Here is an 18,920-nt window from a genome sequence, read left to right as displayed (position 1 = left end):
AACTCAAGTTTTCCTGTTCCACACACATGTGTGTGTACTATCCCAGCAGTCACACATACACACATATACATGCATGTACACCATCTGCTGAATTCTCCAAGTTATAGATGTCATATACTTCTTTAAAAACTGAGACCTGCCTTAGAGACAGTTCTCTGTTGTCAGCAGTTTGCTCTTCTTATATGGTAAAAATGTCATCAAGACCTAATTTTACTTTCTTTGCCCTTTCCCTAAGCCTTACTCGTTGTATAAAAACTTAAGTTAATTTCACATCACGATAAAAATTGACAAGTTGCGTAAGTAATCTCACAAGGCATCTGTTTACATGACATCCTGCTTTAATCTTCTATGATATTTTCCCCTTACTTTAGCTAAGGGAAATGTTTTCAATAAAGTCTCAAAGCTGGACGGTGTACCTCGGTGACAGAGTAAGTACTGAGCATCCACATGGCCCGGGGTTTAATAACTCGTAACCAAACGTCAAGTCTGTCTTTTGGTTCACCTTTCCTTCCCTAAAATGGCGTGTTCTTTAAAACTCCCCTTTGGAAGTAAATCTGATACTTGGAACTGAAGCCAAGCAAGACTGGTAGCTTAAGAGCACCCTCAATTTAAAGCTGTCTAGATAGAGGCCTTCTGGGGCAGTGTTTTCCAAAGTCTATCCAGGACCCATCTTCATGGAAATGCCTCAGGGCACTTATTTTAAAAGAGCAGGTTCCCAGTTCTCGATGGAATCTGAGCAGTTCCCTGAGTCGGGACTGTTGAATCTGACATCTAAGCAGCCCCCTTGGTGGGTTTGCTTGTATCTGGAGCACAGATCATACTTAGATAAGCCCATTTTTATCCTGAGATTACTGTTCAGATTAGTAAACCGAAAATGCAGAGGTCAATCTGTGGCTGTCCTCTGCTTGTCCCTAGGACTTTTGGCTTGAGGCCTATTCCCACAGTAGATTCAGGAGAACCCTATCAATAGGGAATAATTCCGACTACCTTCTATTTTGCATCTCAGCCTTTGTTGGTGTGATTTAATAAAAAGCACACATTAGATGTAGAAAAGACTATAGGATAACGTAACAGCCCACCCCAAGCAAAAGTAGACCAGATGTCTACCTCTTCACCCTATCCATAATTGTGTGAGACATTTTTGTTAAGTTGTCATGGTGACTAAAGATTATTTTTAGTACTGGGGGAATGATACACATGACAGTCTACAGCAATGAACTGTTCTGTCCTACTGCCCCAACTGCTAACACCATCTTGGTAGAGAAACACTAATGGCAGACCAGGTGAGAAAATGGACATCCAGAAATATTCCTCACACCTTTCTTTTACAACATTGCTTTGCTCTCTCTCTCTCTCTCTCTCTCTCTCTCTCTCTCTCTCTCTCTCCCTCCCCCCACAACCCCAACCCCCACTGGTGTGTGTATGTGTGTGTGAAAGAGAGAGACAAGAGAGACAGAGAGGAAGGAGGAGGGAAGGCCAGCATTATCTGGTTTACAAACATTTTAAACATATTTGTCTGTCTCTTCACTATTGTTCTACCATTGTGAAGAGACACCATGACCAAGACAACTCTTATGAAGGATAGCGATTGCTTCGGAGCTTGCTTATCATTTTAGAGGGTTATCCATGATCGTCATGGCAAGGAGTAGACATGCATGGCATTGGGTAGTAGCTGGGACCTTTACATTCTGATCTGCAGGCAGCAGGCAGCAAAGAGACCATAAACCTGGAGAGGCCCTCAAAGCCCTCTCCCAGTAAAACCCTCCTCCAACAAGGCCATTCCTTCTAAGTCTTCTCAAGCAGTTCCACTAACTGCAGACCAAGCATTCAAACCTAGGAGCCTATGGGAGCCATTCCCATTCAGATTCCACAGTATGGAAACCTTGTGTTAAAGAATAGCACAAGAGTAGCATTCTTAGTCTGATCTGTTTGTTCAGTTCAATGCAATAAATATATTTTAATGGCTTCTGTAGTCACTTTGGCCTCCTAGGGGATAGGAAGATAAATAAGTAAAGCAACTTGTCTACCTTTTCCAAGCTCAAGGTATTTGGACAGATAATAAACCTGCTCCCAAGATGTAAGACTAAATTTAAAGAGATCCAGAGGTGGGCAGAGAATGCTTCATGGAGGAGACAGCCACTGAGCTGTGCCTTGGCAAGGAAAAAGCAAGGAAAGAAGAGCAGTTGAAACAGGATTTTGAGGTATAAAACCAGGAAGGAAATCATTAAAGATATAGGAGTAGAAAAGATGTGTCCAAGAAATTTGAATTATTTGTGGATTGCAAAAGGCTAATGACAAACAGTTGAAAAGTCAGTATATGAGGCTGGAGAGATGGCTCTGCAGTTAAGAGCATTTGATGGACCCAGGCTTCATTCCCAGCACCCACAGACAGTTCACAACCAGTTCCCAGGATTCCACTGCCCTCTTCTGCACTCCCCATGTATCAGGTATGTGCATAGTACACAGACATACATGCAGGCATTCATGCACAGGAGTAAGACGTCATTATGTAGCCAAGAAAAGAGGTGGCTATGAATGACGCCAGCCTTTGGGTGGATGAAGCAGAAAAAATATAAATTTTAGCTACAAAGTGAGTTGGAGTCCAGTCTGGGTTATGTATCAAGACTCAGAAAATCAGAACAACAAAAGAAAGAAAAGAAAGGGAGGAACAAACAAAGGAATGAAGGAACGAAGGGAGGGAGAGGGAGGAGATGAGAAGTCACTAGAATGGGGTGGTACAGTGTGTGCAGTGGGAGGGGCCTGGCAGCTGTGCTCTTGGTCTTGGTGAAAGGTACATTTGCTTTCAGGTAGAAATGCTGTGCCGTTAAAGGGAGAGGGTAGTGTGGAGTCTGCAGGCCTTCAGGTGCAGAAGGGGACTTCGGTTGGCTATTGTGAATGAGCTGGCATTACAAGCAGTAAAGTAGGGAGGACCTGTCCCCACAGGGTGCTGGAGACAAAAGGAAAGGCAGACAAGCAGCAGCCTGGAGGGAAGGTTTAAGCCTGTGCACACAGCAAGCCAGGCAGACAAGGGAGAAGAGAAGAGTGAACATACATAAGAGAGGCAGGACATTGTTGGGGGTCATGACCTCTCTCGGTGCCCCTCAAAGCACATTCCCCAGTTCATCTGAAGCCTCAGGAAATATGTCCCTACCCAAAGAAACCCAATCAGAAACTCTGAGTTTGAAGCCTGGCAACTATTTTAACAAGCTGAAGTTTCTTATACCTGGTCAATTTGCTGTAGAAGGAAGCAGCAGCATTAATGTCCAGGACACATGGAGGGCAGCACTATTTCTGTAGGGAAGGAGAAGCAGATAAAGAAGATGGTTTCAGCTGTCAGGCCTTTGGCGAGCTTCTTCACTGAGGATGAGCACCTGGGAGGTCCAGGCACCGTTGCCATTGGAGCTCCCAACCCTTGGCTCTTGGACTGTCCCATGAGTCTCACCTCCTCCTCCTCGCTCCCTCTAAAAGCCCTATCTGCAACTCCCATACAGCCCACCCCCCTTCTGGATTCTGCCCCTTATACACCCAAGCGCTCAGGGCTGGCTTCAGTTTAGATCCTTCTGACCATCTTTGCTCTTCCAAGGGCCTTCCAAGTAGCCCCTGTGTTCCTTGGGGCAGTAATCAGTTTGTCACTCTTAAATGGAGCCACATTGTGTCTTCCTGCTCTTGGCATCCAGAGGGCTCTACTAACGTTCTGGGATGAGTTACAAGTTCTGGATTCAGATGGTGTCTTTTCTCCTAAGTGTCTAAAATTGTAGACCCTTTTACCTCAAACCTCATGGCAGTTTAAAGTCTGAGGGAAGTCAGAGATGGAGGGACAAGTGGCAAATGGGGAGTCGTTTAGGACAGCACCAATTCAGTAGTTTAGGTGAATATTGTAAGTGACTTGTTTGAGCCTTCCATATGGGCGAGCTATGACAGCATGGATGTGGAGGGGTGAGATGAATGAACCAGTAGGAAGGGTCTGCAGATTTCTCTCACGTCCATGCAGAGAGTGCTGCTGCCTTCCTTGCTGCTGGGAGAGAGCTCAGGCTCTACCAAAACTTGTGGGAGGCGGCTCCCTAGCTGAGAGCACTGGCTGTTCTTATAGAGGCCCCAGGTTCAGTTCTCAGAACTCACATCGGGTAACTCACAACCATCTGTAACTCTAACTCCAGAAGATTCCTTCCACTGGTCTCCATAGGCACCTGCACTCCTGTGCACACACACACACACACACACACACACACACACACACGCACGCACGCACGCGCGCACACACGCTCATAACGAAAGTTATTCTTAAAGAGTTTTTAGAAAAATAATTGTGTTAGAATAGTACTTTCACAAATAAATGCACAAGGAATCTTTTTTTTGTTTTGTTTTGTTTTGTTTTCATTTTGAGACAGTGTCTTGATGTATGTAGCCCAGGCTAGCCTCAACTCACTCTACAGTCCAGGATGACATCAGACTTACAGCAATCCTCCTGCCTCTTCCTCTCTAGTGATGGAATTAAATGTATACGCCACCACACCTCACAAGAACTGCCTTGTTTTTTTTAGCATCGAAAATGTCAGGCCATTACTCACTACAAAGACATATGAGCCACCGGAACAAGAAAAGGGATGCTTTGCGTGCCCACAGGCAACATTCTCTGAAGCCAAGTTATGCAAATTAGGGTGAGCCCCAGTCCACATGAAGTTTATTACAATTGAGAAAGACTTTCTGTGGAATTCTCTTGCCATGACTTTTGTGTCACAAAGATGATGCAAACCTCTTTCTAGAAGTTGACTACGTTTTGTGTTGCAACCTTAAACTTAAAACCAGCACTGAAAGAGAAGATGCATTAGTGCCAGACTAAGGAAAGGAAAATGATATTTTTGAACACTTACAGCAGTAAATTTCTCATATTTGATGCTTTCCTTGAGTGTTAATAATCTGTCCTCTTACTAAGTGCTCTGGCTGAGAGACCGTGTTGTTTGGTTTTGAGTCTAGGGTTTGAACCTCCTAGATGGTGGGCAAGCTCTCTACTGTTCAGCCCTCATCCTCCGTGCTGTCCTGTGCTGTGTTGGGGTCATGGGTGTAGGAAGTGGTGCCCAGAGCATCCTTAGCCTCGCCGCTGTGTAGGGGGAGGACGCTGGCACTTGATGAACTCAGCTCTCTAGCTACCCTCTTCCTGCTACCACGTCCCGGTGAGGCCTTCCAGGATCCCATGTCTGTAGCTTTTGGGATGTATCTAAAGAACGGAAGTTCTGGAATGGTGGGTTTTTAAATATGTCTCTCTGTAAATGGTAACAAAATTCAAATACACATAAGATTTTGACATTTTACTTTGGTTTAGAGAGAATCACAGGAAGGACCTGGACATAATTCAGATGCTTTGTCGAACCATCTTTACAAATGCATGCTATACGTTCGACCATAAAACCAGCCTCAGCCAGACTCCTGGCTATAATGTACATGAACCCCAGTGACCCCCTCTGTCAATACGTCTTTCTTCTTTTTTTAAAATTTATTTGTTTTTATGTATGTGAGTACACTGCAGCTGTCCTCAGATACACCAGAAGAGTGCATGGGATCCCTTTACAGATGGTTGTGAGCCACCATGTTGCCACTGGGGAATTGAACTCAGGACCTCTGCAAGAGCAGCCAGTGCTCTCAACCACTGAGCCATCTCCCCAGCCCTCAATTCTTCTTTCTTGTCGAATCGTCATTTGAACCTCATTGTGCATGGGTCTTATGCATCTGTCGTAGTTTGGGTTCCCATTGCCATGAAGAGACCATGGCCATGGCAGCTCTTATAAGGAAAACATTTAATTGGGGCTTACCGGTTCAGAGGTTCGGTCCATTGCCATCATGGTGGGAAACACAGTTTGTGCAAGCAGACATGGTGCTGGAGGAAGAGCTGAGTGTTCTCATCAGATAGGCAGGCAGCAAAGAGGCTGTGAGCCAGTAGACATGGTTTGAGCTTCTAAGATCTCAAAGCCAACCCCCTAGGGACACACTTTCTCCTCCAATGAGGTCACATCTCCTAACAGTGCCACTCCTGTGAGCCGGCGGGGCCACTTTCACCCTTCGATGGGCCTCTGGTTTTTGCTGATGTGAGACTATGAGAGGTAAAACTTCTGAGGGTGTGTACAGCATGGGTGCCTGGATGTGAGCTTTCTCCAGGGTCTATGCCTATCACAGAAACAAACATCTATTTGAAGTTTTAAGGGAATTGGCAAAAGTACTGGCTGACTTACGTTACCGTGGGCACTATTGGAGGACTTCCATTGCCTCCAAATCCTGGCCAGCTCTCCATGTGACTGAGATTTTAAATTACAACCCTTCTAAGAGTATAATGGAATTTTGGGAGTCCTTACTTTTAATTTCCCTAATGGTTGATAATACTGAATACATTTTCACATCTTTATCTCTGTTGAGGTGCCTATTCAAAAGCTCTGCTAATTCTTTTTAAAAATCGGGTTGCTTATTTTCTTATTATTGACAAATCCAGAGAGTCCTTGGTGTGTTCTGGATATAAACTCTGTTTCAGACGAGATTTGCAAACATTTTCTCCCCGCCTGTGGCTCGTCCTGTTAGTCTCCTTACTCCGCATTTCCCAGAGCCGAAGTTTTTAATTTTAATTTTTATCTAATTTACCAATTTGTTCTTTGATGGGTCATGCATCTTGTGTGTATCTAAGGAATCTCTGTTAAATGCAAGGTTGCAAAGATTTTCTCCTATATTTTCATCGACAAATTTTATAATGATAGGTTTACATTTGGATTTATGGTCTATTTTGAGTTAATTTCTGCATGTGGTGCAAGATATAGATTTAAATTATATTTTTGAAAATACGAATAGCCAATTGTCAGAACAGGTTTTATTCTCTTCCCTTCTGAGTCGCCCCCACTTATTTGGGTCCTATTTAATTTCTGTCATCTTTTGTCAGAATTACTTCTCTCTTATATGTTTAAGCTATTATGAAACCTTACGCTATTATAAATGATATGGAACTGGAAATTCCAATTTCCAGTATGTGTTGCCTGTATAAAGAAATACAATTGATTCTTGTATTGATCTTGTATCCCACGAGCCTGCTACCCCGTCCTGGTCGCTTTGCTGGCCCTCCACAGCATGTTGTATGTAGATGATTGTGCTGGCTACCAAGAAGTGCAGCTTGACTTGTCCCTTCCCAATCTAGAAGCCTTTTCATTTCTTGCCTTACTGGACTGGCTGTACCCTTCCGTGTGTCAGGAAAGGGCGAAAGAAACAGCTCGTTCTTGCTCCTGAAGTCAGGACTAAAGAATGCAGCCAGTCACTATTCCATGTGACCTCCCACTGCGTGTGACGTCAGCTGCAGACTTCTCATGGATGGTGTTTTTCAGGTTGAGGAAGAGGTTTGTTTGTTTGTTTGTTTGTTTTAATGCACTGAGCCATCTTGCTGGCCTTTGAGGAAATTATTTCTAGTCTTTTATTGCTGAGTTGATTTCTTTTTTTTTCTTCATGAGAAACAGACATTAGACTGCATCGAATGCATTTTCCACCCTGTTCGAGTTGGTCACGTGTTTTTCCTTCTTAGTCCGTTAGTATCATGTTACATTTATCAATTTTTAAATATCAAAACAACTTTCTTACCTCCTTATGATGATGAACCCCCCACTTAATGTGAATTTCTGTCTGTGTGTTTCTGTGTATGTCATGGACAGCTATGTAGATAGCACATGGAAATATTTACACAGAAATGTGTTGCTCTTCTCTCTGGAATCTGGCCTGACGCACTTTCTCATGACGGTCGGCATCAGTAACACACGATTCCCTGTTCTCTCTCCTCTGGCCAGTCTGACCTAACTGAGGGTTGTCCGTTTTATTGATCTCAAAGAACCTGTTTGTGGTTTCATTGATTTCTTTTCTCTATTATTTTTGTTTCTGTTTTATTCATTTCTCTTCTGATCTTTATGAGTTCCTTTCTTCGATTATGTTGCATTTAATTTACTCCTTTTTTAAAAATGTATTTGGCTAGAAACTGAGGTCACTAGTTTGGTGAGTTTTTTTTTGTAATGTAGGCGTTTACTGCTATTAATTCCTCTCATGTACTGTGTGGCATCCTGTAAACGGTCGTGGGTCACATTTTCAGCTTCGTTCAGGGCTTCTCAGTTTCTGCCTTGATTTTTTTATTTGGGCTCTAGGATATTTATAAATATAATATTTATTTTCTCAATATTTGAAGATTTTACAGCATATTGATTTCTAATTTATTGTTTTAGCCACTTTAATTCCATTATGAACAAGGATCATATTTTTATATTATCTTGATCCTTCTAACCCTGTTGAGACTTATGATCCAGAATAGATCCATTTGAAAAAAATATGAAATCTATCTTTACTAATGGATTAATTTATATTTACATTCCATAAATATCAATTAAATCATATCATTGATAGCATTTAAAGCTATCTTTATTAGCTCTATATATACCTTCGTTAGGTTTTTATCTACTGTCCAGTTAAAGAGAGAGGGACATTAGAATCTCTGACCATAACTGGGCTTTGTCTGTTCCCTCAGCACTGCCCAGTGGGACTTTCTGTCACTCGGACATGAGCTTGAGAGGCACAAGGCTAGCCTCCTTATCTGGCCCTTTAGCACGACTAAGCAATCTCTTTCAGCCCTAGTAATGCTTTTACTCTAAGATCTACTGTCTGTGGTTAAAATGTCTGTCCTGTCTTTTGACTAACATTCATGTGTCTTTTCCCCATGTTTTCACACGTAACTCCTTGGTGTTTCTATGTATAAAATGCTTTTGATGTAAGCCGTATACTTGGACCTAGATTTATTTTGCTCTTTATCTTTTTTGTAGTAAAAAGAGCCCAGTGCTCTACAACTGAGCTGTATCTCCAAACACTTTTTAATTTTTGAGATAGGGCCTTGCTAGGTTTCCCAGGCTAGCCTCAAATGTGTGGTCTTCCTGCCTCTGCTTCCTGAGTAGGATTACAGGCCTGCACTGCCATGCCTAGTAGATTTTGTGTTTAGTCTGATCCTCTGCTGTTTAACGGATGTGTTCAGGCATGCTCATCTAACAGGATGGCCGGTATGGCTTGGTTTAAATTTGTGGTCTTGCTTTTCGAAGTTTGTCTCCTCAGCTCTCTACCTCATTGTCATCTTCTCCTGCCTCCCATTGACTTGGTGTGTTCTGTCCTAGCTTGATCAATTCACTCTGCTTCGTTCCTTGTAGCTTTACTTTAGATTGTATGGTGTGCTTCCGGGGAGACGGGACCGGCCCGTGTAGATGTTGGCGACCAGGGGTTGACAATAGTGTGCTGTGTTCTCCAGTGTGCTCTCAGCTTATTCTTGGAGGCATGGTCTCCCACTGAACCTGGACTTCATCATCTGCGCTCCACTGGCCGGCTAGTGAGCCTCTGAGATCCCCCACAGTGTCGGGGTTCTAGGTGTCTGCTGCTATCAACCCACCTTCTGGGCGGGTGCTGGGGATCCAAACTGGGGTCTTCATGCTTGCACAGCGATCACTTCACCCACTGAGCCATCTCCCCAGGCCCTGTGGGACCCCCTTTAACTCATTAAATCTGTCCTCATCCCTGCAGGTTGGTGTAAACCCACACAGGAGGCGATTGCCCTTCCTCTCCCACACCTTACGCTCTTGGTTTATGTTTTACTTGTTTATGCATGTTACAAACCTCACAATACTTATTTGCTTGGCTGGTCCTCCTATTTTAAGGACGTTTAGATAATTTTTAAGACATACATATTTAACTATAGAGTTATTATTCTTGGTCCCCATCATTCCTTTGTGTAACCCCTACTTCCATGAACTGTCTTTCCTCTGCCTAAAGGACTTCTTTGCTGTTATGGGGGAGCACACATCTGGGTGTGGTCAGTTGTGGGGGAGCACACATCTGGGTGTGGTCAGTTCTTTCAGCTTGTTCCTGTTGTCGTCGTTTTCAACGTCTGTCTTTGTTACCGTCAAGAGGCACCATGACCAAGGCAACACTTATAAAGGACAGTATTTAATTGGGGCTGGCTTGCAGGTTTGGGGGTTCAGTCCAGTATCATCAAGGTGGGAACATGGCAGCATCCAGGCAGATGTGACGCTGAAGAAGGAGCTGAGAGTTCTACATCTTGATCTGAGAGCATCCAAGAGAGGACTCGCTCTTTCTCATTGGGCAGAGCTTGAATACCAGGAGTCCTCAAAGCCCACCTGCACAGTGGCACACTTCCTCCAACAAGGCCACACCTCCTAATGGGCCAAGCATATTCAAACCACCACAATATCCAGAAGGCACTTCTTCCTCTTCCTCTGAGAGATATTTCCACTACCTATGTTCTAGGAGGATGAGTTGTTGTCTCTGTCCTTCCAAGCCACTAGAGCCGTGGCACCCTCTGACCCCATCCTCTCATCTGTGTATGGGATGTGCCTTTTTCCTCTGGAAACTTTTTAATTTGTGCTTCTCTCAGTTGTTTTTGTATCTCATGGCTCACATTCGTTTTCATTTGGGTGTAAATAGTTCTTGCTAAGTCAATAAAGTCTTCTTCAGTCAGGGTTTCTTCTAGTCTTTTCTCTGCCTCCTCCATTCCCCTGGCTTCTAAGAAGTCAAATATTAAGTCAGTTAAATTTGTCCCCCAGTTTTGGTTGCATTGCATTTTTTAAAAATAACTTTTTCTCCATATTTTTTATTTTGGATAACTTTAAATTTTTTTATGGTCATTTGTTTATTTACTGTATATCTGAGGGCCGGAGAGATGGTTCAGCAGTTAAGAGCACTGACTGTTCTTCCAGAGGACGTGAGTTCAATTCCCAGCAACCACATGGTGGCTCACAACCATCTGTGATGGGATCCGATGCCCTCCGCTGGTGTGTCTGAAGACAGTGACAGTGAACTCACATACATGTGTTTCTGAGCATGTGCTTGGGAGAGTCGGTTCTCTACCACGTGGGCTCTGAGACTCAGACTCAGGCTGTCAGGCTTGGCAGCACGTGTCCTTTTGTCCCGCCATCTTGTCAGCTCCATTCTGGGTAGTTTTATTGCTATGTCTTCAGATTCTTTCATCTTTTCTTCTGAAATTTCTAATCTCTTGTTGATTGAGTTTACTTCTGTTTTTCTCACATATGCTATTTTTGTATTTAAAATTTTAGAAAAATTTAAAAATCTACAATGCTTCTGTACCACATTTGAAATACATGCAGACTAATATGACACAGATATCAGTGCCCTTCCTGATTGTCTGGTAGCTCTGTCAGTTCTACGTTGAATCCCAATGGTTCTCTCTCTCTCTCTCTCTCTCTCTCTCTCTCTCTCTCTCTCTCTCTAGCAATCTTTGATTATATACCGAGCATTTTGAATTTTAACTTGTTGGGATCTGAGTGCTTTTGTATACCTGTAAAGATTTTTGAGTTTCATTCTGGGATATTGTTATGTCACATGGCAATCATTTCTTACTTTGGGATCGTGTTCTTAAAATTTGCTTTATACCATCAGGTTGGCATTTTCTCTAGGGTTTATTATTTCCCACTTCCGAGGCAAGGTCCTTCGGAGGACTCTGCCAGAATGTGAATTCTGAGGTCTTATGGTCTGCCTGCTGAAAACAGGCACTGGCCCCGCCCAGTGACCTCTGGTCCAGTGTCCCCAACACTGTCCTGTGGCTTTTATCCAACCTCAAGTCTCTTTCTCTCTCTTCCTCCCCCACACACACTCTCACACACACACACTCACACACTCACACACACTCTCACACACTCACACACACACTCACACACACTCTCACATGCACACACACACTCTCACACACTCACACACACTCACACACTCACACACACTCACACACACTCACACTCACACACTCACACACACTCACACACACACACTCACACACACTCACACATACACTCTCACACACTCACACACACACACACACACACACACACACACACACACATTAGTTTCTTGCAGAATGTTCTTTGGGAGCCATCTGAGCCCTGAGTTCTCTTAACAGCTTTCTTCTCTATGGTCCTCCATTCTGGCCACTCAGGTTTCCCCAGTCCCTGGATTCCATTTGTTTAGCTCCAAAACTACTGGCTTTTCGCTCAGTTCTTTCCTCTACCGCGGCCCAGGATCTCCTCCAGAGCATCACACTGTGGAGTATTTTATGTGTCCATCTTCTTTAATGACTGGTGACTAGTCACTGTTGCTACTGGCCAATATCTTGGAAATGTGTGTGTGTGTGTGTGTGTGTGTGTGTGTGTGTGTGTGTGTGTGTGTTCTTTCTAAATACATTTTCTAAATTGTGGCTCAGCAGTTAAGAGCACTGGCTGCTCTTCCAGAGGACCTTCAATTCCCAGCACCCACATGGTGGCTCACAACCATCTGTAATGGAATCTTGTGTCCTCTTCTGGCCTACAGGCTCACATGCAGGCAGAACTGTGTACACATAGTAAATAAATAAATCTCCTTAAGAAACAGTAACACAAGTCACAGCTATGGTGTGTGGAAGAAACACCCTTAGAAATGCTTTATTACAACAAAATGTTAATCTTCACTGCTCTCAGCTGAGGAGAGTACACAGCACAGATGGCTTCCGGTATGGTGCTGGAGTTTTCCAAGGCATCTGTCTACTGTTGCTACTGAGGCGAGGTTTCCTCTCTGAGCCTCCTCTTGGAGACTGTCCATAGGGAGATCTAGAGAGGACTAACGGCCTGAGGTCATCCACATACAGGAGGGCAGTTCCTCCTCCCTTCTAGTCACACCGTTTATTGTATCAGTAAGAAACGTGACTGACGGTGGCAGGCAAGATGGGACAGTAAATCTCACATGACTTGGTTTTTTTTATAAATTCATATTTCTTTATAAATTCATATTCCAGTTGGATGGAGAATGTTTCGATGTCACGTTTCCCACCATTATTGGTAAGGGTCAGGAATTATTCTAACACCAAGGTAATGCTCTGCTTTGTCTACAAAAACCTACAAAACCTAGCAAAAATTCAACTCTCCTATTTCAGTAGAGAATTCTTCCTCTTCTACATTTAAAGACAAAATAAAATACAGAAGACAGTTACATCCTAGGGTTTTTTATCTTTTGAAATAATTTGTATATACCTTTTAAATAATTTCAAGTGCCACAAAAAATAATGTTAATAGCTCAAAATCAAAAGTTAAAAAAAATACCCTAAGTATAATTTTTAAAATCTTTTTTCTCCTCCAGCGTTTTACGATGGGATAATAAGACAGATGTCTCTCAACTGGAAGGACATTTTGACATTGTTATGTGTGCTGACTGGTAAGTACATAAAAATCATAAAACTCCTGTTAGGGAAAAAATAGCTTCTCTGGAGTAATTGGTCTGCACTGCTTTGCTGACGGCTAAGCCAAGTCAACAAATGAAGCACAAAAGCCACCTTAACCTCAACAAATTAATATTCATCTCCATGTGACAGTTAGAAGGTAGTCTTCTATCACACAGTAACTTCTACCACATTATTTCCCAAAGATTGACTTTCAGAAGCATTTCCATTTTCTGGAATTGCCTCTGTTTCATGCTTGACGTATCCATAAATGGACGACTTAGGCAAATTGCAAATAATTATGGCTCAGAGAGGAGCAGTCTGGAGAAAAAGGAGTTTATCAACACAAACATCTCAATTAGCTTACTTCTTGGGAGAGATCTGACTATCGATATGAGGAGATATACGTGTGTGCACACATATGTACTCCCTGGTAGATAAACACATCTGTGGAGTAGCGTGGGGGACACAGCCTTTCTTAAAAGTGTATTTGACAACTAATGTTTTCAGTGCACTCAAAGCTGGTATTTAGTTACAGTGAACACAAAGACTACATACTCACATTTTATTCTAATGCCCACCTCTGCCAGGTGTCTGATTTTTTTAAAAATAAATATACCCTACACATTTTGTCTTGCACCTTAGCCCAATCTACCTTACATGCTTATAAGTGGGAGTCGGATCTCAAGTCACAGGATAACTACGTATAGACCTTTGTCATTGTTTCCACTCACTCGGCGCATTTCTTCATTGCCTGAGTAATTACTGCAGCTTGTGGAAACCATGGGCCATGAGCAGGCATTTGTCTGTTGAGGGGGAAGATCTTACCTGTAGTTTCACCATAATAGCAAATGCTTTAGATTCGAAAATGAGTTCCCATGCCAAACTTGTGTTACACTGATGAACCTGAGCCCGAGATCCAGAACCCAGAGCAGACTTCAGCCAGAGGAAACCACATACATTTTCCAGAATGTAGCCTTATCATTATTGAAAGACAATTTCCAGTGTACAAGTTTCCCACCACAGTTACTGAGATTAGCTTTGCTTTTTTATCCCGTCCTTCTTCTCCCTTACCACTACTAATACTCTGTGTGTGTGTGTGTGTGTGTGTGTGTGTGTGTGTGTGTACTTTGCAGTGAACAGAAATATTTTGTTCTACTGAGAATTTTTGTTCTAGCTGAGAATCCCGTTTTCCAGGGCCATGTTGGTTTCCTTGCATAGATTGCTGACCTCCCCTTCCAATTATGGGGAAACCTAGATTTCTGTCTGATCGTTGACAGCACGCCTCCAAGCATGCTGTTACTCCCCCATCCAAGCAAAAAGGAGCTCAAAGCAGCCCACGTGATTTTACCAAGTAATTTAGTAAATGCCTTTCCTCACCCAGTACGAGAAAGGATCCTCCAGGTTTCATCGCACAGATGAAGAGAATTCAGGCAGGATTAGATCAGATTAAGCAAGAGAGTCAGCTCAGAGAGCAGCAGGAAGAGGGACCAGGGCAGAGTCTTCTTGAAGGTTCAGATGCAGGTCACCCGATGGGCTCTGATGATGAGGGAGAGGCAGGTCTGGCCGAGAGATTTACAGTTAAATCGTCCAGCACACAAATATCAGAACAGCCCAGCTTTGTCATGCTTGTACCGTGGACACTCACACCGTGTCATCCTATTTGTGACAGAGGAACTAGCAGAGGAAGCAGGAGTTAAGCTCCTCCTGATTAATGTTCTCAGTTAGGTTAAAAATACCAGCACGATGTGTTTAAAAACTAGTCCTTTCCCCACCTAACTGACAACAGGGTCTTATAGAGTTGATAAACACAGTACATATTGGTCGAAGGCTTTCATTACAGATATATAACACAGTCCAACCTTACACACACATCTTGTGGCCATGGAAGAATTATTTATGGATTCAGATGAAGTAAATGCCCGAGGCTTCATTTATAAATGGCTTTTTCTATGCATGAGTCGCCGGTTAAGTTTTCCCCCCGGTGTTCTAAGTGTCAGAACGTCAGGTTGTCTGTAATTTCCCATTTGTAAATGTAAAACATTAAACTACTCTTACGGGGGCTGCTGATAGTATTTCCAAAAGGAATGCTTTGGTGATGGTCTCTCTTCATACTCAGGGAGATGGGTAAGCTGCTTAGAAACTTGGAAAGTACAGTGGTGTGTTATATCCACGCTGTACATCTGGCAGTGCGTGTGGGTTCCACGCATCCCTTACATCCAGTTGGTTTGTGCTGTTCCACAGAAGTTACTGCATGATGCGGGTCCGATGGGGCAAGCAGACCAATACTGGATTATTTAGGAAGTGGCAAAGGGGTGGAAGATAGCTCTCTGTGGAACTATTCTCCACGATGAAACCCGGAATAGTCAATGCCAGGAAGCAGGGCCACACTTGAATAGATCCCAGTAAGTCACACACCACCCTTCATCAGTCAGCGAATGAGATCCGGAGGGGGGCCACAGGAATGGAGGCATGAGCTCAAGTGTGAATGCTAGGTACATGGATTAAATTCTTACTGAGGCCTTTCCAGCAAGGGTGGCATTGTGTAAGTCACTGAATGGCTAACCAGTGGCACGTCTTGATCCCATTTCCATGAAAACAAGCCCCGTTCACCAGCCTGCTCCAAACCCACACCGCGCTTCCAGTAAAATGCACATGATGACGGCAAGCCGTGATATGTTTATGTTCTTAAACCATTCACACATTCCTGTATTTACATTCAAATGCTCATAAACCTGTGGGCAATGGGGGGAAAGAACTCATTTCCCAGGAGACAGTCCCTTACTCCCGGTCCAAATTTAGTCACTTGGCTAGATTATAAAATAAAGAGGCGAGCTGTGAAGCTAGTCGTTATTTCACCACTCAGCATTTCTGACAATGAAAAATAGTTTCATGGTTCAACAGTTCCTAAATAACTTGTAAAATGTCAACTTTGAATTAAGCAGAGAGAAACATGGAGGTACAGTCACCCCTACAAAAAACGGGGGCACTATTAACAAACATCAAAATATTAGAATATTCAACAACAGGGGTGGGGAGACCTGCCTATTACATTCCTCCATTGGCTTATTCACTGTTAAGTTTAATAAAAGCATTCCTTCTGTAGGAATGCAGTCCAGCCCGTCCTTGCTGTTTTAGGAAGAGCGAGCGCTTGCTAATTCTTAGCCCGCCTTTCCAGACTGCGCCTAAGAGTCTGAACGTAAGATTTCTTTCTTTCAGTCCAGTGACTGCGTCCATTATCTTAACCATTCGATGGCTCTCCAGTTTGTTGTTCTGCAAATACAGAAGTGACTTTGTGGGTTTGAATTGTCACAAGGCTTAAAAAGCACGCATGAAATGCCACCCACTGTGGCTCGTGGGACTGGATGACTGTGTCTATGTGTCTGAAGCTGCAGGCCTGGGACAGGAGTGGAAGCGGGGACCGGGGCCTGCTACCCTCCCTACCCTTACAGCCGCCTTGCTTGTTGCCTAGGGATGTTTACACCGCTCAGGTACCAAAGGTGGCTTTCTTTCCCCTAGTTCTTTTTGCTTTCTTCTAAATGGTGAAGAAATGTTTGGCTTTTAAGTTGTTTTTGTGAGAAAGTCCCCCCCCTCAAATGGAAATACCATGGGCTCTAAAAGTTCCTGGTCTCCGAGCTCAGCATCCCTGCCCGTGGAAAGGGCTTAGCTCCAATGTATTCGACCCTTTTACCTCACCTGGGAAGCCTCAGTCTCTGTGGAAAGAAGAGCCCAGAACTCACAACTAAAGGGGCAGAGCCAAGCGAGGTTAGAGCCCCCATGGTCATGCTCTCCAAAGTAGGTTCCTGAGAGCCGAGAGAGACTGTCCCCCCGCTGAAAGTGACGTCTAAAGCATCAGGTCTCACCATGGAGACTGCATAGGGGTCTGTGCGGACTGACAGAAAGGACTGTCTGCTGATGCTCTGCACACATGGCTTTCTCTAGGAGGAGGACTGTCCATGCTCCGAGCTCTGCGTACAGCCGGGATTCTTAGGGAGAGGATGAGAAGGATTCACCTCTCCTTTGTCAGAAAATCTGGTTCAGATCAGTGGAACAAAGCGATGGTTGCTGCCACAGGCAATGGCCTATAGGTGTGTGTGCAGGAGAGAGAGAGAAAGAGAGAGAGAGAGAGAGAGAGAGAGAGAGAGAGAGAGAGAGTTTTAATGGCCAAACTGGACTGTCAGGGTATTTTGATCCGTGACTAAAGGGCGAGTTGGACGGTATCTCCATTCCCATCACTGACCCACTCAGCCTTTTTAAATAGATCCACTTAAGCTACTGCTGTTCTCCGAGCCATTAGGACTTATTTAAGGGGTGAATTTTCAGGAGATTACATATCACTCCCACTAAAGCACATTGAAATTGCTCATATGACGTACCCCACAAAGCGTTATGAATTCTGCATGGAAGCTAAGTAGAAAAGTGAGCTAGCTTGGAATAAAGATCTTTCAGAGGCCTACAAGAATTACTTTTGGGAAATTTGATTTGGAACGATGGGGTAGATGCCATTACCTTTGAAATGACTGTGTTCGCAATGCGTTCCGGGTGTTACAGCTGCACTTTGCAGTTTGCTGTGATGTTAACCTCTTTGTCACCGTTTCGAGCGCACAGTGGGAAGAGTGCTTTGTAAGGGCACGCTGGAGGCTCAGCTGGCGGCAGTGCGCGCTGTTCATCACTTTCAGACAGTCTCACCAGCTCTTCGGGAGTGCAGAAATAAGCCAAGAACAGCTCTTTGCTGAGCTGCTGTGCATCCAGCTGGCCAGAGGGCTTCTGTAGGTCTCTTATCCACCGACATAACCAACACAGTCAATATTCCAACAACAGCAAACTGCAGAAATGATTTAACCTCCCTAAAGAACGGGAGGAAGTGTCTCGAAGAACATGATTTGTAAAAGACATGGTTCCAATCTGATTTGCTTCCTAACAGTCTTTAGTGATTATGAATCACCGTTTAGCAGGACTTAGTGGAACTTTTTTGCAGCATTTAAATTAAGCATATTCTTTGTCCAAGGATTTAAGGAGACAACTTGGTGAAAGATAATGAGTTCCCAGGTTACCCTGGTTGCTAGGTAGGAATGGAGTTCACACAGTCAGTAGCTCATCAGAAGATTCACTGGCCAATGTTTCTGTAGCTCAAAGCACCTTTCCAGGGCAGGAGAAAAGGTATAGCTTAGTGGTAGAGGGCTTGTTAGCATGTATAAGGCCCTGGGTCCAGTCGATTACTTCAGAATCGATTGGTCTTTCTTACTCCCCTCTCTTTCCTCCTTCCCTCCCTCCTACCTTCAGACACAGTAACCCAGACTGGTCTCAAAGTCATGATCATCCTTTGATGTCCCACCATGCCCAGCTCTTGCTCCCTCCTCTAAAGGGGAGACTCATCAAACTGGAAGAGCGTCTGTGTGGGCAAACATCCTACCTAAATGTTGACACAGACCAGTAGCCCTGAGCAAGGCCTGTGAGAAAGCTATGTGGGATCACTGAGACAGACACTGGATGTAAACTTGCTCCATTCCGAGGACCTCGATGAGCAGCTTCAGGTGGTGGAGACGGTACTGTCTACACTCTGAGCCTCGAAGCCTAAATGAACTCTGAATGAAAATCCGTTAGGAGATGAGCTTGCTCTATTTAAAGCTTAGCCCCAGTGCATAATATTGCCCTTCATATG

At 43.8% G+C, this 18,920-nt stretch overlaps 1 protein-coding gene across 2 annotated transcripts in view; it reads left to right on the top strand.

Annotated features, from left to right (window-relative positions):
* Camkmt (calmodulin-lysine N-methyltransferase) overlaps nt 1–18,920 on the top strand; it is a 383,042-nt gene that overhangs the window by 342,730 nt on the left and 21,392 nt on the right. For both annotated transcript variants that reach the window (XM_087552977.1, NM_001134463.1), the window contains 1 exon segment: nt 13,180–13,254. In XM_087552977.1, coding sequence (XP_087409103.1) covers nt 13,180–13,254 — 75 coding nt within the window.

Source organism: Rattus norvegicus, chromosome 6, assembly GCF_021556685.1.
Source record: "Rattus norvegicus strain SHRSP/BbbUtx chromosome 6, alternate assembly SHRSP_T2T, whole genome shotgun sequence".
In the NCBI taxonomy this organism is placed as follows: domain Eukaryota; kingdom Metazoa; phylum Chordata; class Mammalia; order Rodentia; family Muridae; genus Rattus; species Rattus norvegicus.
The sequence above is the reverse complement of the archived record's forward strand: the minus strand, read 5'-3'. Positions and strand labels throughout refer to the sequence as shown.